This window comes from Mya arenaria, chromosome 14 (assembly GCF_026914265.1).
Source record: "Mya arenaria isolate MELC-2E11 chromosome 14, ASM2691426v1".
In the NCBI taxonomy this organism is placed as follows: domain Eukaryota; kingdom Metazoa; phylum Mollusca; class Bivalvia; order Myida; family Myidae; genus Mya; species Mya arenaria.
The window spans coordinates 53,545,265-53,568,886 of NC_069135.1; the positions used below are offsets into that span (position 1 = coordinate 53,545,265).

The 23,622-nt window shown below is 36.8% G+C and overlaps 1 protein-coding gene across 1 annotated transcript; it reads right to left on the reverse strand.

The window, feature by feature from the left end:
- Nucleotides 1–2,503: 2,503 nt before the first annotated feature.
- On the reverse strand, nucleotides 2,504–23,053 carry LOC128217053 (fibropellin-1-like). The gene is made up of 16 exons (XM_052923899.1): nucleotides 22,961–23,053; nucleotides 21,407–21,576; nucleotides 20,468–20,582; nucleotides 20,054–20,220; nucleotides 19,521–19,648; nucleotides 18,334–18,475; nucleotides 16,333–16,489; nucleotides 15,533–15,711; nucleotides 14,930–15,083; nucleotides 13,336–13,484; nucleotides 12,270–12,358; nucleotides 10,210–11,991; nucleotides 9,644–9,779; nucleotides 9,243–9,423; nucleotides 4,281–4,372; nucleotides 2,504–2,955 (listed from the first exon to the last, which is right to left on the reverse strand). Exons 1-16 carry the CDS (start codon nucleotides 23,021–23,023, stop codon nucleotides 2,868–2,870), a joined length of 3,792 nt encoding a protein of 1,263 aa, XP_052779859.1. The 5' UTR covers nucleotides 23,024–23,053; the 3' UTR covers nucleotides 2,504–2,867.
- Nucleotides 23,054–23,622: the final 569 nt, after the last annotated feature.

The window sequence follows — 23,622 nt, forward strand, 5'->3', positions numbered from 1 at the left end:
TGAACAGTTTACGCACAGCAATGACCCCCCGAATACTGTATTACACCCCTAATACGCTATGGATGGTCACCCAACCCTTATTTCGTTATTCCGGATTCCATTGCGCAAGCAGCCATAGTTGCATTCTAAAGCAGCGGTACCCGTGTGAACAGTGACAACTTATCCAACCGCCATCTGCACCCATTTTTTATTCCGGATTACACTGCTTATGCACCCATACTTTGCATTCTAAAGCACTGTGTGTAGTCTCCTGAACAGTTTACGCACTGCACTGACAATTAGCATTGATTTGCATCCTAACCTGCTGACCCTGCGTACTCCAACCCCATTTTTATTATGTGTCACACTGATTTTGTATACACATTTGCATCCTGAACACCAAATGCACAGAACTGATAATGAGCACTGATCTGCCCCCTAAACTGCCACCTCCGCTTACGCAGCCCAACTCCATTTTTTTATTCCTGATTAGACTGCTTATGCACCCATAATTATTTTTAAGCACTGTGTGTAGTCTTCTGAACAGTTTACGCACTGCACTGATATGCATCATATCCTGCTGCCTCGCTATTTCAACCCCATATTTGATTTACTCTGGGTAATACTGCTTTTGCACACTCAGTTGCGTCCTAAATCACCGTGGGTAGACATTTGGTTAGAATTGCCGTGTTGTTTTGTGACAATTTATAAAAGGTACAGTATTTGACCTATTTACATCGTTATGAAAATAAACAACAACTCGTGGTATGTTGTGTTATGACAATTAAAAAAGTACAACGTTCTATCTGTGTGCATTATTATGGTTATATCATTGCATATTTGTCGTTCGCAATGAACTATTAGTTCACAGCATTTTGCATTTTTCATTGAAAATCTTGCATGCCGCAATATGATCGGGAGTTATTGTAGTACCGTTTGGTAAGAAGCGCCATGTTTTTGTAAAAATGTACAACATTATTCCTGTTTACCTCCCTTTTATTACAAATACTGCGTTCATTTTTGTTCCGAACGAATCAGAAGGACAGCGCATTTTTATTGAATTTCGTTCACGCTGCAATATGACGGAGAGATATTGCCGTACCGTTTGGTACACCACATGTTTCATTCCAATTCGTACATGTTGCAAAATAAACTATGTATATATAGCTGTAATATTTGGTAAGAAGTGTCTCTTGACAATGTAAAAATTGGTACAAAATTCTACCTGTTAACATCCGAATTATTTCAAAAACGCGTTTATTTTTTCGATCAGAATTAACTCTTAGTACACAGGATTTTTCATTCAGATTAGTGCATGCCGTCATATAACCGGGATATATTACCGTACCGTTTAGTAGGACTGCCGTGTTTTGTGACAATAGAAGAAAGATACAACACTCTACTTCCTTATATCCTTACGGTCACAAAGAAAGCATACCTTTCCGTTCGGAACGAACTATTGGTACCTCATTTTTCATCGTGCATGACACGATATGACCGCGATACATTGCCGTATCATATACGTTGTCGTGATTCATATAAACTGACCTTCGGAGCTCCTCGGCCAATTTATCGACAACAACCTCGGATGTATGCCGGTACATCAATAGTAGTTCGTATTTTTTTTAATTATATTATTAATTAAACGAAGTGTTTTAGCTTGTATTTGTAGATCTAAGTTTAAATTGATTGCCAGTTAAGTGTATTATTGCAAACATAATTAAGATTCCCAAGAGTTAAATCATTAAGTTTAACTGCTAAATTAAAATTACTACGCGATCTACTTGCAGCGTAGTAAAAGTCACCCGATTTCTTACAATGTAAACCGTCCATATACATCCGGGGTTGTTTTTGATAAAATGGGCGAGGAGCTCGGAATGGTAAACTAAAAGTGTATAAAAACAGAATTTGGGTAAAACTGTCTACGGTTTTGAGGTGAACATATTCAATCGTGTTAACACGTTTTATGCATTTACTTTAAAGATTTAGCCGGTTCCGAAGCAATATGAATATGTCGTATAACACTTTTGACAAACATTGACATTTTATTTTCTATACACCAAAGGATTATGTGAAGAGATTGTAATGCATAATGAATAAAAACAAAACGAAATGTACATGTTAAGCTATTGTAACGAAAACAGCCGACATTATACCTACTTTAGACGTTATAACATACATAGCATTGTAAAACATGTCTACTTTAACATAAAAATGTAAAAACACTTTAATAATCTTATGGTCATACATCATTGACTTCATTCATTATATTCGTCAGTTATTATTTACAAGTAATCCAATTAGATACATCTTTCTTAAATCAAGTTAATTCCAATATTGAAAACTGAGTATGTAATTTTATTCAGATGGATTCATTCACCTCGTTTGCGAATTTTTTTTTTTTTCTTTTGTTTCCATATCTCCATTTTTTTATTTCAAAAATCATATTATCTGGAAACCACAATACATTGTTAATAAAGATGCAAATGGTATTTTAACAGATCTCTGATAAAATATTCATTCGTAAAGGGTGTCCAAATCTTTTTTAAAACAAACACATGAAAACTAAAGAACATCAAAACAAAACAAAACATAAATCTTTGACACGTTTTCATATCTGCCCTTCCCCACAGACATAAGTATTGTGAAATGTTTTAAAGTTCGTCATTTTTTTTTCAAACAAATGGAGAAAACATAAAAAAATCTTTGACACGTTTTCATATTTGCCCATCCCCACACACATAAGTATGATTGTGAAAGGTTCTAAAGTTGGTCATTTTTTTTCAAACAGATGGAGAAAACAAAAAGTAAATCTTTGAAACGTTTCCATAGTTTCCATAGTTGCCCTTCCCAACACACATACGTATTGTGAAAGGTTCTAAAGCTCGTCAGCTGTCGTACTCCTTGAGTTCAGAGTTATCATGACTGGAATAAGAGGGATTGAGGTAGCTGGTAACCGAACTGTCTTTCCTCTTCCTGCAAAAGAAAAAAATAAAACAAATACAATTTAGCAAATGTAAGGTCATGTCTCTAGTAGGCTCGTGTTCCAGTGAACTCGCGTTTCACTGACCGTTAAATGGCGGTAATCCCATTTATCAGCAGTTTGATGCACATGTTGTCTGTCGTCAGTGATGTTTGTATTTGTGAATGTGGTGTTTATACATAAATGTCTTTTGTTTATTGTCGTTTCGGCATTTATATATTTCCTGTATTCCTCTTAGCATGGTTCATTAAGTTTGCATTGTATCATGGTAAATTGAAAAGGATAAGGGTGGACTTGTGGCACAGTCGCCTACGGAGAGCCACAAGGATGTTCTAACATTACTATAAGCTCGTTCTCTGGATGCTTCAAAATGGACTGAAGCATTTTGCTGTCTTTAAAGTCGAGATAAATTGGAATTAAAGCAACACTCTTACAGATTGATATTTTTACAATTTAGTACCTCTTAGAATCAGCTGATTTTGGTTTCAATGCCTTTAATGCAGTCATATAAGATAACTTACAATAGAACAGATCTCGATTGTTTGGAAAAATGCCGAAATATCCAATTTTCTTAAAGCGTAAGAAACGCACGCAAAACATTGTTGACGAATGTCATCTTTGCTTCTATGAACTTCAATTAATCTTGACCTACTTATTATGTACAAGTATTAATTCTTAATTTGTCTTGTTTAAAGCTGCACTCTCAGAGAATGAACGTTTTGACAACTTTTTTAATTTTTTGTCTTGGGACGAGCCATTTTTTTGTGAAAATCCATGAAAACCAGTAATATAAGACTGCTGACAGAAAATCAGATCGCATATTTTTATATTTAGGTTCAAACATCGATGTTTTATGCATTTTTTCTTAAACCGTTAGTAACGGTTTAAACCATAAAACATTAATTTTCGAACGGAAAAAACGATCTGATTTTTTGTCAGCAATCTTATATCAATGGTTTGCAGATATATTCGTAAAAAAATTGCTCTTTCCAAGAAAATAAATAAAAAAAGTTGTTAAAATGGTATATCTGTGAGAGTGCAGCTTTAAGTGTATATTTTTTATCTATGATTGTCCTTTTATTAATTTGACAAGCCAACAGTTTTTTAAGGAATCGTTACAAGCTACTCTGTCATGTAATGCATGTACACTCGACGCAGTTGTTTCCCTTTCTCACATACTATTGGAAAATATATGCAGACTTACTAAAACGAATTTTCTCACGAAAGGAAAAATATGATTGGTTTGGAATGCATTCATTTTCAAAAAAAAAAAACCGATGAATGGAAATTAAAAGAAATGAACCATCAAGGGTTATACCTGACTCTGAGTATTACTCCAACCACTGCCACAACAACAATAATAAGTGCTGCTCCACCGGCAAATACTGGCCAATACTTCGAAATCCATTTCTGAAATGAGATCATTAAAATATAATACATCATTATTCAAAGACCTAGTGTATCAACTGTCTTGCTTGTATATACCCTGTGTATCCCCCGTGTATTGCCCTGGTGTCACAACAGGGTGCCACATTCATTGTGTATTACCCTGGTGTCACAACAGGGTGCCACATTCCCTGTGTATTGCCCTGGTGTCACAACAGGGTGCCACATTCCCTGTGTATTGCCCTGGTGTCACAACAGGGTGCCACATTCCCTGTGTATTGCCCTGGTGTCACAACAGGGTGCCACATTCCTGTGTACTGTCCTGGTGTCACAACAGGGTGCCACATTCCCTGTGTATTGCCCTAGTGTCACAACAGGGTGCCACATTCCCTGTGTATTGCCCTGGTGTCACAACAGGGTGCCACATTCCCTATGTATTGCCTTGGTGTCACAACAGGGTGCCACATTCCCTGTGTAATACCCTGGTGTCACAACAGGGTGCAACATTCCCTGTGTATTGTCCTGGTGTCACAACAGGGTGCCATATTTTCTGTGTATTGCCCTGGTGTCACAACAGGGTGCCACATCCACTGTGAATTGTCCTGGTGTCACAAAAGGGTGCCACATTTCCTGTGTATTGTCCTTGTGTCACAACAGGGTACCACATTCCCTGTGTATTGTCCTGGTGTCACAACAGGGTGCCAGAATCCCTGTGTATTGTCGTGGTGTCACAACAGGGTGCCACATTTTCTGTGTATTGTCCTGGTGTCACAACAGGGTGCCACATTTCCTGTGTATTGTTATGGTGTCACAACAGGGTGCCACATTCCCTGTGTAATGTTATGGTGTCACAACAGGGTGCAACATTCCCTGTGTAATGTTATGGTGTCACAACAGGGTGCCACATTTCCTGTGTATTGTCCTTGTGTCACAACAGGGTACCACATTCCCTGTGTATTGCCCTGGTATCACAACAGGGTGCAACATTCCCTGTGTATCGTCCTGGTGTCACAACAGGGTTACACATTTCTTGTGCATTGCCATGGTGTCACATCAGGGTGCCACATTTCCTGTGTATTGTTATGGTGTCACAACAGGGTACCACATTCCCTGTGTATTGGCCTGGTGTCACAACAGGGTGCCACATTCCCTATGTATTGCCTTGGTGTCACAACAGGGTGCAACATTCCCTGTGTATTGCCCTGGTGTCACAACAGGATACCATATTCCCTGTGTATTGTTATGGTGTCACAACAGGGTGCCACATTCTCTGTGTATTGCCCTGGTGTCACAATAGGGTGCCACATTCCCTGTGTATTGTCGTGGTGTCACAACAGGGTGCCACATTCCATGTGTATTGTCCTGGTGTCACAACCGGGTGCCACATTTCCTTTGTATTACCCCGGTGTCACAACAGGGTGCTACATTCCCTGTGTATTGTCCTGGTGTCACAACAGGGTGCCACATATCCTGTGCATTGTCCTGATGTCACATCAGGGTGACACATTTCTTGTGCATTGCTCTGGTGTCACATCAGGGTGCCACATTTCCTGTGCATTGCCCGTGCGTGATAACAGTGTGCCACTTTTAATGTGCATTGCACTAGTGTCATAACAGGGTGCCACATTTCCTGTACAATGCCTGTGTGTGACAACAGTGTCCCTCTTTTCCTGTACATTGAACTATTGCCACAACAGTGTGCCACATTTCCTGTACATTGCCTGCGTGTGACAACAGTGTGCATCATTTCCTGTGCATTGCCCGTGTGTGACAACAGGGTGCCACATTCCCTGTGTATTGCCCTGACGTCACAACAGGGTGCAACATCTCCTGTACATTGCCCTTATATCACATGAGGGTGACACATTTCTTGTGCATTGCCAGTGTGCGACAACAGGGTGCAACATTTCCTGTGTATTGCCCCGGTGTCACAACAGGGTGCAACATATCCTGTGCATTGCCCTGATATCACATGAGTGTGACACATTTCTTGTGCATTGCTCGTGTGCGACAACAGGGTGCCACATTTCCTGTACATTGCACTAGTGTCACAACAGTGTGCCTCATTTACTGTACATTGCACTACTGCCACAACAGTGTGCCTCATTTCCTGTACATTGCACTAGTGTCACAACAGTGTGTCTCATTTCCTGTACATTGCACTGGTGTCACAACAGCGTGCCTCATTTCCTGTACATTGCACTAGTGTCACAACAGTGTGCCTCATTTCCTGTACATTGCACTAGTGTCACAACAGTGTGCCTCAATTCCTGTACATTGCACTTGTGTCACAACAGTGTGCATCCGTTCCTGTACATTGCACTAGTGTCACAACAGTGTGCCTCATTTCCTGTAAATTGAATGTGTGTGACAACAATGTGCCTCATTTTCTGTACATTGCACTAGTGTCACAACAGTGTGCCTCATTTCCTGTACATTGCACTAGTGTCACAACAGTGTGCATCATTTCCTGTACATCGCACTTGTGTCACAAAAGTGTGCATCATTTCCTGTACATTGCACTAGTGTCACAACAGTGTGCCTCATTTCCTGTACATTGCACTAGTGTCACAACAGTGTGCCTCATTTCCTGTACATTGCACTAGTGTCACAACAGTGTGCCTCATTTTCTGTAAATTGCCTGTGTGTGACAACAGTGTGCCTCATTTCCTGTACATTGCACTTGTGTCACAACAGTGTGCATCCGTTCCTGTACATTGCACTAGTGTCACAACAGTGTGCCTCATTTTCTGTAAATTGAATGTGTGTGACAACAGTGTGCCTCATTTCCTGTGCATTACCCGTGTGTGACTACAGTGTGCATCACTTCCTGTACATTGCACTAGTGTCACAACAGTGTGCCTCATTTCCTGAAAATTGCCCGTGTGTGACAACAATGTGCCTCATTTCCTGTACATTGCACTAGTGTCACAACAGTGTGCCTCATTTCCTGTGTATGCCTGTGTGTGACAACAGTGTGCATCATCTCCTGTGCGTTGCCCTGATATCACATGAGGGTGACACATTTCGTGTGCATTGCTCGTGTGCGACAACAGGGTGCATCATTTCCTGTACATTGCACTAGTGTCACAACAGTGTGCATTATTTCCTGTACATTGCACTAGTGTCACAACAGTGTGCCTCATTTCCTGTACATTGAACTAGTGTCACAACAGTGTGCATCATTTCCTGTGCATTGCACTAGTGTCACAAAAGTGTGCATCATTTTCTGTGTATGTCTGTGTTTGACAACAGTATGCCTCATTTCCTGTAAATTGCACTAGTGTCACAACAGTGTGCCTCATTTCCTGTACATTGCACTTGTGTCACAACAGTGTGTCTCATTTCCAGTACATTGCACTGGTGTCACAACAGGAAATGTACATTGCACTAGTGTCACAACAGTGTGCCTCATTTCCTGTACATTGCACTAGTGTCACAACAGTGTGCCTCATTTCCTGTACATTGCACTAGTGTCACAACAGTGTGTCTCATTTCCTGTACATTGCACTGGTGTCACAACAGCGTGCCTCATTTCCTGTACATTGCACTAGTGTCACAACAGTGTGCCTCATTTCCTGTACATTGCACTAGTGTCACAACAGTGTGCTTCATTTCCTAAAAATTGCCCGTGTGTGACAACAATGTGCCTCATTTCCTGTACATTGCATTAGTGTCACAACAGTGTGCCTCATTTCCTGTAAATTGCCTGTGTGTGACAACAGTGTGCCTCATTTCCTGTACATTGCACTTGTGTCACAACAGTGTGCATCCGTTCCAGTACATTGCACAAGTGTCACAACAGTGTGCCTCATTTCTTGTAAATTGAATGTGTGTGACAACAATGTGCCTCATTTTCTGTACATTGCACTAGTGTCACAACAGTGTGCATCATTTCCTGTACATTGCACTAGTGTCACAACAGTGTGCCTCATTTCCTGTGCATTGCCCGTGTGTGACTACAGGGTGCCTCATTTCCTGTAAATTGCACTAGTGTCACAACAGTGTGCCTCATTTCCTGTACATTGCACTAGTGTCACAACAGTGTGCCTCATTTCCTGAAAATTGCCCGTGTGTGACAACAGTGTGCCTTATTTCCTCTACATTGCACTAGTGTCACAACAGTGTGCCTCATTTCCTGTGTATGCCTGTGTGTGACAACAGTGTGCATCATCTCCTGTACGTTGCCCTGATATCATATGAGGGTGACACATTTCGTGTGCATTGCTCGTGTGCGACAACAGGGTGCCTCATTTCCTGTACATTGCACTAGTGTCACAACAGTGTGCATCATTTCCTGTGCATTGCCCGTGTGTGACAACAGGGTGCCACATTTCCTGAAAATTGCCCGTGTGTGACAACAGTGTGCCTCATTCCTGTGCATTACCCTGGTGTCACATCAGGGTGCCACATTTCTTGTGCATTGCACTTGCGTGACAACAGGGTGCCGCATGTCCTGTGTATTGGCTAAATGCCATTTCGGGCTGGGTTTATAGAAAAATGGCTAAACCGGTCTTGCTTTGACATTTTAATATTCTGATGTCTGATCGATAAGGAGGAGAGTGGTCACTTAAAGGTGATTTAAACTAGGCATTTAAGTAAAATGATCTCAATATGTAGAGGATAATTGTTGATTTCAGTGTAAGATCGTATTTTATTTTATGACTGACTAAGAAACATATTTTCACCAGTGGCGAATTGAAGAGTTTAGTTTTGACAGCATCAACAGTACCAAATGAATAATCATTGTTACCAATATTGTCTGGTTTGAAATAATTGGTAAATTTAAGCTTTACATGTGTGTTTAATGCTGTAATAACAGGGAATTCTTCGTTATAAAACTAAATATGCAAACGCAATCATAACGATAGCTTTCGAAACAGAAATGACTTACGCTCGACTTTACTGGTATTTGCTGTGTCGATGGTCCGCTTGGTATTACCAACAGCGATTGCAAAGGCAATGGGAAAGCATTGGACAAGGTGTCGTTAGAAATTGTTGAAAGCATTTTGGAAATGGATGTCTGGGTTATTGGACCGGTTGGGCAAGAAATGAAGACTGTGAAAATGTTATCTCTGAAAACAGAAATATGAATATGTGTTATTGCATAAATATCAAAGAAATGGTAATAGTTATAGCAAATATTAGTAATGCTCGCTTGAGAAAAGTGTGTTGCTTGTATACTTACATTAACCATTAATTCAGGTATACATATATATGTATTAACGAAATAACAAAATAACTTTAGAACGACAAATGTGTTAGAAGGGATGACATAATGAAGGTTAAAAGTACTTGAATGTTTCCTTTGCAAAAGACAGATCCGTCGCATTGCAGATGTACGTTACAAGGAACCGATGGGTAAAGGATACGACCACTTGGAACAAATTGCTTGTTATATTCTTAGAAAAAGTAAACTGCAGTTGGTCACCTGAAATGAAAACAACACAAACTGTAAATCTAAATTTAGGTAAAATTAGATTATTTTTTTTCTGAAATATTAAATCTATCGTATTGTTTGAGAAATATTGTTTTGAGAAAACATGTTATTGTATAGGAAACTGTTTCTTTCGTTTTTTAATAGTATTGGCTTATTTTAAAACTGTTGCTTTTTGTTTTAATCATGAAGGTAAGTTGAATAAGAAACTATTAAAACAACTAGAATGACTTATTTCAATTTATTATTTATTATAAAATTATAATTTATTTATAAATGCCTTTGTTGTTTTATATATTGTGTGTCTCTCGTTAAAGGGCCTGGATATTATTATTATTCTTGATACTAAGTTTGTCACTGTAGATTCCTTCGTATTATTACATTAGAATACTAATTCAATATCGAATAGGCATTGATATTGTACCTCTTTGTTCGGACGTCATTGGAACCTCACATTTCATTCCTTCCCAGTGCGACTGGCATGCGCAATTGTAACTTCCGGCTAAATTTGTGCACACGCCATTATGTTGACAAATGTTCGACAGACATTCGTTGACATCATTCTGACATGCACTGCCCGTCCAACCCCCATAACAATCGCAATAATAAGATCCATCAGTGTTTACGCACACCCCAACTTGATTACAGGGTGCGTCTGATTCACATTCATTGACGTCATCGCCACACGATATGTCCGTCCACCCCGGGGTACATACGCACTTAGTTTCTGAATTTCTTATAACACATGTCCCATTATGTTCGCATTTCTTGTCTTTACAAGTATCGACGAAAGTCTCGCAGTCTTTTCCAGAAAATCCTGGAAAGCACGTACATAAGTAGCTTCCTTTGGTATTATGACATAAACCATTACCATTGCATGGAATCACTTTTGTTGCCGCACATTCATCTATGTCATCAGTACAATTTCGTCCTGTCCATCCTTTTTTGCAAGTGCAACTATATGTTCCTGGCATGTTTGTGCAATTAACGGAATTTCCACCACAAATTCCAATCTGGCATTCGTTAATATCATTTTCACAGCTATCTCCATTATAACCCAATTTACACACGCAATGACCAGTTGGCTTTTCAAAACAATTCCCATTCCCACTGCAAGTTTCATTTGTACAAAAGTCAAGAATGTTTTCGCAGTGAATGCCCGTAAACCCTGTGTTACAAGCGCATTTGAAACTTCCTTGCGTATTAACACATTGTCCATGGTTACAAAGGGACTGTGTAGCACCTGTATTACATTCATCAATATCCGACTCACAGTTAAAACCTGTCCATCCGTCTTGACAATCGCATGCATAACTTCCAGCTGTGTTGGTACAGCTACGACTATGTACGCATAATGATTGGGAACATTCATTCACATCGACATCACACAATTTCCCAGACCAATGACTTGAACAGTTACAAAGAAAATCCTCAAAAACATTCTCACAAACACCTCCATTTGAGCAAATGATTCGTGCACAAAGATCAACGCGATTTTCACACATGTCCCCAGCAAATCCTGCGGTGCACATGCACATGTACGTGCTTCCAGTAACTTGTATACAAGTCCCATGGTTTAGACATGTCACTTTACTACATGGTCCACTTGCCTCTGAACATACCTTTCCTGTATAACCATCTTTGCATTCACAACTGAAGTTTCCAAACGTGTTGTGACATGTGGAATTGTTTTCACAAATGTGAGCTTCGCACTCGTTTTCATCTTCAGTACATTGAGGCCCACCAAACCCAAACTGGCATTGACAATGGCTTTGTCCTTCACTGACAACACATTTACCATGAGTGCAGCCGGAGCATGCCATCCTTTCATTGCAGTTTTTTCCTTCAAATCCTGAAGGACAAATACACCTGTACTCATCGGGATCATTAAAGTCCATTACACATTTTCCATTGGAGCATGGATTTGGGTCACATCCTGGAAGTTTGCTATCTTGACAAATAATGCCTTCGTAAAGGGCCGGACATGTGCACTGGAAGGAGCCGTAAAAGTTGGTGCAAGTGGCATTGTGTTGGCAAACATTCATTTGGCATTCATCCAGATCGCTCTCGCAATTTCCTCCAGTGAATCCGAAAGGACATAAGCACGTGTATTCGGAGGTAGCGTTCTGGGAGCATGTTCCTTGATTCTTGCAAGGATTTGGGTGACAGGCGTTAAGCTGTTTTTCACATTCATCTCCGTACCATCCTGTAACGAAGCGAATAAGTGCAAAAGAAAGATGCCCCATTGAAATTACCGTTATTTAAGCGGTTTAAAGATATGAAACATTAAACTTTTATTCATTTTTTTTTTATTTTATGACCTTCAAAATAAGAATTATGTCATAACAATTGTTAAAACGCAAATGAACTTATTTGAAAACAAAAGTGAAAGCAAAACATGTTCAGATTTAATTGTATAAAATAATAAAATCGCATTTCAAATGTTCATAAGGTATGTTATTTAATAACTGCAATGTCCATTACCATCTTGACAGCGGTCGGTACCATTGTCTGCATGGCACAGAGGACCTGAGTGGCCTTCCGCACACCAAAATATCAAATTCAGACTGACACTGAAAAAGGTAAATGCCTTCGAATTTCTTTAATTAACATGTACATTTAAACTGTTAATACAAATACAGGATTTTCTTCACTCTTCAGTTTTCCCAAGCTAATGCATACTTGGATAAACATTACCATTAGCGTTTGCCAAAAGTTTGAAGTTGCGAATGATTAAAGTTTAAGCCTTCAGTAAAATCTCACCTTGCTGACCATTCCAAGGCGGTACCCCTACAATTATTAATAAACAAAACCCTCCTAGTTTTTAACATTCGATATAGTTTGTGTTGTTAGTTGATAGGTGTGTGTTGTTCTGTCTGACGTTGACCCTGTATCATTGCACAAGGTTTATGTTTAATATTTGTGCAAAAAGCTACAGAAACAAGCTCAGTAGCAAAAAAGTTTAAACATAAACCCGGTTTAGTGGCAATGGGCAAACGCCTAAGACATAGTACACAAAATCGCAAACAAGAAAAAATAGAACAGCATAAAACTCCACAAACAGCACAGTGCGTACATACTATATATATATATAAATAGGTATGTTTATCAAGAATTGTAAGGTTCCGCCTTGGATCGGTTAGTAAAATGTAAATTTACTGGGAGTTTAAACCAGTTTATGTGCACAAACCTCACTCTTATCCCAGCAATCCTTAATAAAGGTAAAACGTAAAAGGTAAATCTTGTCAAATTATTAAGACTTGCCTTGTGCTGTTGTTCAATGCTACATGTTTGTGTTGTTTTTTGTGTTCTATGTCTTTGGCGTTTACCCGTTGTGCCATTAAACGGGGTTTATGTTTAAACTTCTGGCTACTGAGCCTGTTTCTGTAGTTTTTCACCTAAATTTTGACTTTATTCTATATTCTTTATTGTTTTATATAAATGTTGACATCGGGATGGCTTACGAAAGTCCCTCTCCTGTTTTTGTTTGTCCGTAAAATTGATATAACAATGCTGAAGATACACTACTCAGTATCGTTTCTTATTATACCTTGCCCATTTTGTCAAAACGACCTTCGTGTTAAGAGCGTATGTAACATTTGGGCCCGGCTTTATGGTGACGTTCCCCTTTAGTATATCGATTATATCGGAGGAGTTGCCGTCGTTATCCTTTAAGATGACTTGGATACTTGTGGTGTTCTAAAACAGATGGTAAACTAAGAAGTTAGTTATTAAAATTATATAATTATATCACTTATTACCATACAATCGAACCCCATTGGCTCGAACTCCCAGGAACCAGCGAAAATATCTCGAGCCTCGGGTAATTCGAACCAAGCGATAAGGCTTACATTTAGAAGTAAAACTCGGTCCTTTACATCCAGTTCGAGACAACAAGGAAATAGAGCCAAGAAAGATCGAGCCAACGGGGTTCGACTCTATTTCACTGAAAATGCATTCATAAACTGTTAGGTAATGAGTTAAATAAACAATCGCAACTACCTAATCTAAAAATGTGTTTTATTCATGCAGTTAATCGTTCGACATATACTATTCATTGTTTTAATTGTTTTTAACTGTTAAATAATACAAAATAAACTCCAATTGTAATAAACTTTCAGATAATTTCCGACCGGAACAACTCCGACCTAATTAATGAAAAGGCAATCAACTACTGGACTTGTTTCTGTATGGTTTTTCATATAACTATTGATTCCGAACATGTTAAGGCAAATACACTCTCGAAGTTATCAAGACCAAAGTAAACGCCGACATTGCGCATACATCAAGATAATTATATTTAGACATATCGAGATTTAACAGATTCCGAATGTTCAAAGTGATATAAACTGCGACTTTTATAATGGTAAAGCGGTGTGTACACTCTGCATGAACCAAGGCATGGAAATAGAATACACGTCTCTTCTTACATAACTTGTATCGAAAAGGACAAGTTACTCTGTGTGATGTTTGTCATCATTCGGAACACCTCGGCCATTTTCTATCAAAACCAACCTCGGATGTTTGCCGGTAAATCAGTAGAAGAAGTTCGTATATTAAAAAAATATTAATAAAGTGTAGTGTTTTAACGTGTACTTTGTATAACTAAATTTATATTGATAGCCAATGAAGAGTATTATTGTATAAATGATAAAGATTCACAAAAATAATGTCATTTAGTTTAACTGTTGGATTGAAATTACTAAGCGATCTATTTACAGCGTAGTAAAATAAAATATAAAGATTTCTGACATTGTACACCGTCCATATACATCCGAGGCTCTTTTCGATGAAAAATGGCTGCGGCGGACCGGATTGTTTATCATACAATATTCTCAAACTTCTCTTAGGCCTATAAAAAATATTTGGTTCGGGTACCCCGACCATACCTACGACATAGGCGCCGATCCTACCGTTTTTATAGTCAGTTGGTAAAAAAAATTAAAAAAATATTTTTTTTTTTTTTTTTTTTTTTTTTAAATGTGTTTTAATATGTAGGTTAAAACCTTTAACGCTTCATACAGAAAATTGCTTTAACAACATTGATAACACCATGCAATGATGAAATTAATGTTCTTATATAAAGCCTTATAAATAAAAAGCTTTCCTACCCCACAACATTTTGGAAAAAAAAAATGCCTCACCTTAATGAGTCTCATTCCTCCTACAGTTGTATGGGCCACATGCGCCACGTTGTTTGTATCGTCAATATAGGCGGATCCGCACGCAGAAATGGAGTTTGAGTTAGGGAGCGTTGGGAAAAGTGTCACTGACCCTATGCAGACGTTGTTTATTATCCTTTTGAACAAAATAATAAGGTTTAAAGAGAAATATGTTAGCTAAACACTTTTTCGAATTTTTAAAGAATTTAACTTATTTAAAATGTCAAGACGTTGATGTGAGGAAAACTATCAGGTAAACTTAATCGATCTTGATTGTCATATTGTTCAATTTATAACGAAAATCAATTAATCAGATGGCTAACAAATCTATAAAAATAATAATAACAATAACAACAACAACGACAATAATAATAATAATAATAATAATAATAATAATAATAATAATAATAATAAAACTAATAATAATAATAATAAATAATAAAAATAATAAAAATAATAATAATGATGATGATAATGATAATGTTGATGATGATGATGATGCTGATGCTAATGATGATGATGATGATGATGATGATGATGATAAATAATAATAATAATAATAATAATTATAATGTGATAACCTACTCTCCAATGCATATGCTGAGGGAAGTATCGCAAACATCGCCCGTTGCTGGACAATTATTAAACCTTTTAACGTCACAGCAGCGTCGTGCACTGTTGACGTTACTACCTTCAAATGACGTTCCATGTGGGTTATAAATTTTAAGTATTTGAACTCCAACATACACGTTTGGCTTAATATGCTGAAAAATAATCATTTTGTTTTCAAATGATGCTGTTATGAAAAAAACGATACTACCAAAAGTTGCGTTTTAAGCATAGTTATGTCTAATCAGCAAATATGCATTCACTCGCCAACTATTGTTGCAAACAGATTATGTTTTAATTCGGAAATTGATTAACAGTGTTTTGAAATTCTGTATGGTTTTTGACCATCGGCTTCCTTAAATGTAATGAATTGCTATCCACCACAGCTCCGTTATGTAGATGACAACCCCCAAAACGTACATACTTTTTCACTTCTATAGGGTATCACTGTTATGGTTAACAAGAGATGTCACATCGAGGAGTGAAAGCGAAAAGGTTTAATCTACTTCTTGTTTTAATGTCACTTAAAACCTTTTCGCATTCAGCCCCGACATGAACGTGACATTTGTCCCCGATTTAACTTTGTGTGAGTGATAGCCAGTTAACCAATAAGTGTGACATTTACATTTCAGCGATAGCATGAATAGTATACACCCTCCGATTCTATTGTACATTTCTTTGAAGTTTGATTAAAATTCGAGCCAGAATTGTAACAGCAATACAATAATTGACAAAGTAAAGTAACACATCGAAAATATAGAAAGGAAAATACAAACCTCCTCATGTCCTGTGGGTGTAACAAATGGACCTCTTACAATTCCAGCAGGGAAATAATTGGTTAAAGTGACCGGCTGAACAGTTTGCAGCAAGGATTCGAACTCTACCGGTAACACGTCATGGTCGTCACATGCCAGTGTAAACGACATACTGTTGCTGAAATATGAATATTATTATGAAGCAAAGGGAATGTGAACAATGACAGGCCGAGGCGGTTACATCAACTTTTTTAATAACGCCATTTGTATATATTTGTAAAGCATTGTTGTTTTGTGAACAAATGTTAAATTGAACGATCGTTTTATGTATCTCGTTTAAATTTTGCTTGAAATTGACCCTGGTGCCTTTAGGAAGAAGGATTTATTTACATTTTATTTATAATCTATCTCTCTCTAGTTCACTGTTTCCTTGACCTTTATCCTAGTGCATTTAATTAGGGCCATGTTTACATCTTAATGCCAAAGGCCTGTATGGTAAAATTATGTGTTTGTTGTTTAGTGTGTTTTTTGGCCTCGATCCATTTGTCTTTAAACAGGATCTTCGTTAAATAGATTGATATGGGGCCTGTATTGTAGCATAACGTTTCTTGTTAAGTGTTTGTTGAGCCTGTATCCTTGTGTCTGTAAGTAGGATTTTGGCTACATTTTTGTCATGGGCTTTTACAGTAGCATTATGTGACTTTTCTCATAGTGTTTGTTTGGCCGATCCTTTTGAAATCACACAGGATCATGGCTATATCTTATGCTATGGGGCCTGTATTGTATCATAACGCATCTCTTGTTTAGTCTTTGTTGAGCCTAGATCCTGGTGCCTTTAAGTAAGATCTTTATTTCCTTTTTGTTATGAGCTTGAATTGTAGCATTGTGTTCTTGTTTTTGTTTGATGTTTGTTTTGCCTTGATTCTTGTGATTTATTTAGGATATTTGTGAGAATATAATTTTATAATGCAGCGGAGAATAAAATAAAAACAACAGCCGTATGGGATGATGATACGTAAACAATGCATAAATAGTTAAATACAATAAATATGTTTACGAAAAAACATTTAAACAATAAAAGTTATACATTCTTGAAGAGAGCCCCTTCAGTAATAGTAGATATTCTTGAAGAGAGACCCTTCAGTGATAACAGATATTCTTGAAGAGAGACCCTTCAATAAAAGCAGATATTCTTAAAGAGAGACCCTTCAGTAATAGCAGATATTCTTGAAGAGAGACCCTTCAGTAATAGCAGATATTCTTGAAGAGAGACCCTTCAGTAATAGCAAATATTCTTGAAGAGAGACCCTTCAGTAATAGCAAATATTCTTGAAGAGAGCCCCTTCAGTAATAGTAGATATTCTTGAAGAGAGACCCTTCAGTAATAGTAGATATTCTTGAAGAGAGCCCCTTCAGTAACAGTTATACATTCTTGAAGAGAGCCCCTTCAGTAACAGTAGATATTCTTGAAGAGAGCCCCTTCAGTAACAGTTATACATTCTTGAAGAGAGACCCTTTAGTAATAGTAGATATTCTTGAAGAGAAACCCTTCAGTAACAGTTATACATTCTTGAAGAGAGCCCCTTCAGTAATAGTAGATATTCTTGAAGAGAGCCCCTTCAGTAATAATAGATATTCTTGAAGAGAGCCCCTTCAGTAATAGTAGATATTCTTGAAGAGAGCCCCTTCAGTAATAGTAGATATTCTTGAAGAGAGCCCCTTCACTAATAGTAGATACAACACAGTCAACGACAATACGCGTTGGCTTTAGCGGAATCCTATTTTAAAGAATTACTAGCTCAAAGGGACTATAAAATAAATGACTGCACTAAAAACGGAGTAAACCATACCAAGTGTTATTATTTTGAATCTCATTTTCCCTTTTCCGCGGTTGAAATAAAACTCATTTTGTGAGTTTATAAGCAAGGCATTTAGTACAAATATGATACTGAAGATACGTAACAAGTGCTCCTTTTTGTTTTAAAAAAAACTCCTACATAATTGACTATGTGAAATATATACCTGTCGATGTCAAATTCCAGATAGTCAAGCGAAGACATGTTGCTATGACACACCTGATCCTGGACAAACTTGTGGATGTTGAAGGTGATATCGGGAAGGGAAGACTGATTGACGTGGTGGTAGAAGTCTAGGACAACTGCGTCTTAAATGTTGTTAGGTAAACAATTAGTTTATTATCTTGAGTTACACATCTTAGTTCTTGACAAATTTGTAAATGTTCGAGGTACAATCGCGAAAACTTGCTGACGCGTCTAATATAGTTACAATTGATATTAGTATACCAAACCTTACTTATTCATGTAAAAATATACACGACATTAGCCAATACGTACTGTTACCCTTTGACATAACGCTTTTCACCGATTGATATGGTTATGTTACTCTCGGGTAAGTCTTAAAATAGACACTTCCAATACATCGAGTCGACAAACGCTAATTAAACAGTTTATAGACAAGCGCTTCGAAGAATGTATACGAGCTCAGAGGTCAGAGTTTGTTTGTTTGCCACACAGATGTATAATTGCAATGTTTAATTCCATTACCATGTAAAATAAACTTAGCCAACACCTTATCTGTTCAATAAACATGTTATTTGATGTTTGATTGTTTTAAAGCGAATAAAGTTACTCACTGTGTGTTTGCTATTTTTTTACAAATGTAAATTGTTACATTGTTTTTACTCAGAAAACAGCTCCTTTGGCATTATTGCCTACAATTTAGTTGTATAAGATAACTCACAATAGAACAGATCTCAACTGTTTTGTAACTGCCGAACCTTTAATTTTACTTAAAGCGTATAGAACATTTTAAGCCATAAAACATCAATTTTTAAACGTACTTTTGAAAAGTACGATCTTCTCTTTTGTTAGCAGTCTTATATCACTGATTTCCAGACATTTACGCAAAAAAAGCTCATCCCAAGACAAAAAAAAGTTGTCAAAGCAATCAATCGTTGAGAGTGCAGCTTTAATAAAAATAGACATCAGATTTCACGGAGGATGATATGATGACAGGATACAATGCATCCCATGATATTAACCCGGGTAAACAGTATATGCCATCACCCTCCATTGGATCTGATATCTGCATGGGTTGATATTAACCCGGGTAAACAGTATATGCCATCATCCTCCATTGGATCTCATATCTATTTAATAATTGTTCAATTCTTCGAATTGTGTGCTTACCAGATGGCTGACAGAGATGGTTTCCCGAGGTATCACAAAGAGCCATGGGTTTAATTCCCTTGCAGTAAGTCTGACAGTTTGGGCCGTAATAGTCATCATCGCACCACAAACTTAACAGCACAGTCATCCTAGAAGTAGAAAGAGATCCATACATTTCGATAGTTCATTTTGTTTAATTAGTGTGTGATTTAAAGATATGAATACTAATTTGTTTAGCAATAAAATAGCTATATATCTATATACATATTCCCATCCATGTTAGCATATAACATTTAAAGCATTTTTACTATTTTTCTTAAACTAAACTTAAACTAAACTTAAATCATTTCTACGCTTTATAATACAAGTATCACCACTCATATGAATAGAGAAGAAGATTATCAAAAGCAATATACAAAACTAATGTATTTTATACTTAAACAAAAAATGAATCACTTTACTCGGACATTGACATAATAAGCTACTTTTGTGCAAACTCTGGCCCAAAACTGTTTCTACCAAAAGACCTATAAAACAGCAAGAAATTTGGTCACTGAGTTTTGTCGGAAGCTCCTCCCCAGGTAAATGAATGCCATTGTGAGGACTCTGGATCAGGGCTTGGACTGAACTCGATTTCATCAATGAGTCTATCAATCTGGTCATGCGTCTGGATTAATCCGATATCGTCATCGTCGTTAATGGATACAACCAAAAGCATTCCCTGAAAAAAGAGTAAAATCACAATGAAAAAGAGATTGTTTATAATCACTAAACTCATATAAAGTTAAAACAATTATTTGACTTTCTTAACTTTTATAGCGTCACTATTAAAACTGAAAATACCTAGTTCTGTGTCTTTTATTTACAGGATCAAAATAGTGATAGCATTGTGATAAAGGTGTCATGCTAAACAATTATCTGCGGATATGCAATGTAGTGTATGTTTAAACTACAAATACTGAACTTACACGACTCCATGAATCTGCAATACCCTCCATAATGGGGACGTTCATTATGCTGTTGGTGTCGTTGGCAGGCTTTGTGGTGAAAGAAGCGCCCTGACAGTCCCATCCGGTGTGTATTCTAAATGAGCAAGATATGCTAGATATGTAATTAAATGTGCTTAAAGCAACAATTCGATAAAAAGTTGTGGTTTTCTTGAATAATATAAATAAAGGTTTAAAAAAATCTTTGCGCATAAAATATGAGACATTTGAGATATACTACGCTGTCCATGGAATGCACACACGCTCTCGTCGCTATTTCCGTCGCTATTTCCGTCTTCCCATTCATATGTATATATTTGTTATTGTATATGCATATGCGACAGTATCGATTATTGATGGTGAAATTGTTTTTAAACATTTTTTCTTCCCTAAATGTTTTACCCATTATCCACCGATAATTACCCGTTTCCGGACTCGTAAACGAGACTTGCCGAGTTACAGGCAACTCAGCGTGCAGGAGGGTCGGATTTTTCAATTCGGACCGGACACATTTAATTGATATCTTTTTTCTAGCATACATTGAATTACGTTTTGGTGAAAAAATGTTATAGAAAAACTCATTTTTGGACATTTCACGAAACAGCGCGCACGATCATGTATACAGACGTCATGACGCGCAGTAATTTTCATCCACTGCATATGTCAAGATGTTCCTTTAATATAACGGATTTTAAAGTTGCTGTTATTTTATGGAAGTTACATTTTTTTGAAGAAAATGTTTATGGAAATCATGAATTGCAATATCAAAATTATGCTTAAAATAAGAAGTAAAAAGAATAGCGTCATAGCGCGTGACTCAATTAGCCTGGGAAGTGCAAGACAGAGTTTTCCGTCACATCAAAATTCACCGGAAATGCCTATCCGGTGTGCTAGAAAAAGAAATACATCAATGGCACTAACCTTCCGACACAAATATTGAAATATGTGTCGCAAGTGTCTCCGAGAGTGCAGTTAGCTCTATTTGGCCCATCGCAACACTTTCGGTCATCACCCTTAGGTCCGTATGCAGTTCCGTTCACGTTCTCGTACGATTTGATGGATATAGCCACCTTTACCTTACCTGATCCTTTCTGGAAAGACATATGGAAAATCCATGTCACAATGGTATTAAGGACGTAGACATGTTTTCATTATATCAATCGCTAAACAATAATAGTTTGATTGTTTAATGGGAAAGTTTTATATAATCAAGTGTATTTAAAGCTGCACTCTCACAGATTGAACGTTTTGACAACTTTTTTTTATTTTTTTGTCTTTGAACGAGCCAATTTTTGCGAAAATCCATGAAAACCAGTAAAATAAGATTGCTGACAAAAAATATGATCGCAGATTTTTATATTTAAGTTCCAAAATTGATATTTTATGCATTTTTCTTAAACCGTTAGTAACGGTTTAAGCCATAAAACATTAATTTTCGAACGGAAATATGAAAATCTATGATCTGATTTTTTGTCAGCAATCTTATATCATTGGTTTCAGATATTTACGCAAAAAAATATCTTTCCAAGACAATGAAAAAAAGTTGTAAAAATGGTAATTCTGTGAGAGTGAAGCTTTAATGGGAAAGTTTTATATAATCAAGTGTATTTAATATGTGTTTTAAATAGACGATAATTGAGGATATTTGTTTGATTCAGTGTAAGATCACAAACTATTTCACCGAGTCACTAACAGATATATTTAACGACTGGTGTATACACGAGGGAATTGTTTGCTTTTTGTATTCACGAGTTAAAAAAGCGATCTTGCACCAGGACAAACAACTTTTCTTCTTTTAGATTATGGTTAAAAAGAATTTAAAATTACATTTGACTTGTACAGAAAAGCGCGACCATGTTCGGAAATGACGTTGTTAGAACAGTGTAATTTCTGACGTGAGAGCCGGCTTATATTTCAAAGCAATGAAAATGATTGAATTGATATTTTAGTAATTAAAACAGTGAAATTTCAAAAATTATGTTTCATGATAGATCTTTATAACCGTCTGGAAGGCTTATTAAAGTGATACTCTTATTCAAAATCAATGCATAAACATGTATAACAGACATTTTGAATGATAAGCCTTTAACTACTTACTAAAAGATCCATTTATGGAAAATATTAATTATTGATAACAAGATTGTAACCGTGTATTTAATAGCTGAAAACACAAAAACATTAAATGATTGGTGAGTGTTAAAAGAATTAGTGCGATCTACTATCGTCTCCTATGGTAGAAATACCGTGTTTTCTGCACTTTTCTTTCACATAAAACTCGGTATCCTTCATAAGAACCATTGTTTTCGACATTTCTTCATCATTTTTTTATATATTAAAACATTTGTATTAATTGTGGTAAATCTTATTTGGGAGTAAGAGTGCATCTTTAATAATTTATTCAGTTTTTATATGTAAATATGAAAATAGCCAAGTGAGTCAAAGATATCTAGATAATTATAAAGGTGAGATACTTACATGAATAAGAGTATACATGAACATTATGAAACATATACACTTGTATATCCTATGGTCAGACATTTCGAAAATATTTAATTTGTTAAAAACACAGTATCCAAAAAGTCGATAAATCCTAGTCAATGATCAGAAAGCTATTGAAATATTAGAGCATTGTTTTTCTTTCTAAATTTGTATCTTGAAAGTCGAAATTGGTCTAATCACAATTCGAATTGTTATATGATGAATGATTAATTGTGTGCGATATCTATCAAATTGTACTCGTATACGGAGATAACTTATTTAAGTTTCATCTAATAACCTACTGGCCAAAAGATAGTGAATTGAACACAATAATCTCACATGATCATAACGAGTCAAAGGCAACAAATTAAAGTGGGTGTACTCCGTATGATGAAATAGCGAAAAAAAATGTCGAAAACTGACATCAACTTGGTATCGATGTGTACACTGCATTGATACTTACTAACTGAAGTACAAAATAGTTTACAATTCATTTTATTTTTCGCAGTTTATTCGTGTTCTTTTTCATTTAAAAGAAAGAAGTCATTCCTTATGCGCGATTGGCTGGTCGATGTTATCAGGCGATATTACTAAGTAAGGTATGTATGTAGCTTGAATATTCCAGTCGTTAGGGTAAGCCTTCGTAGCACAGTGGATAC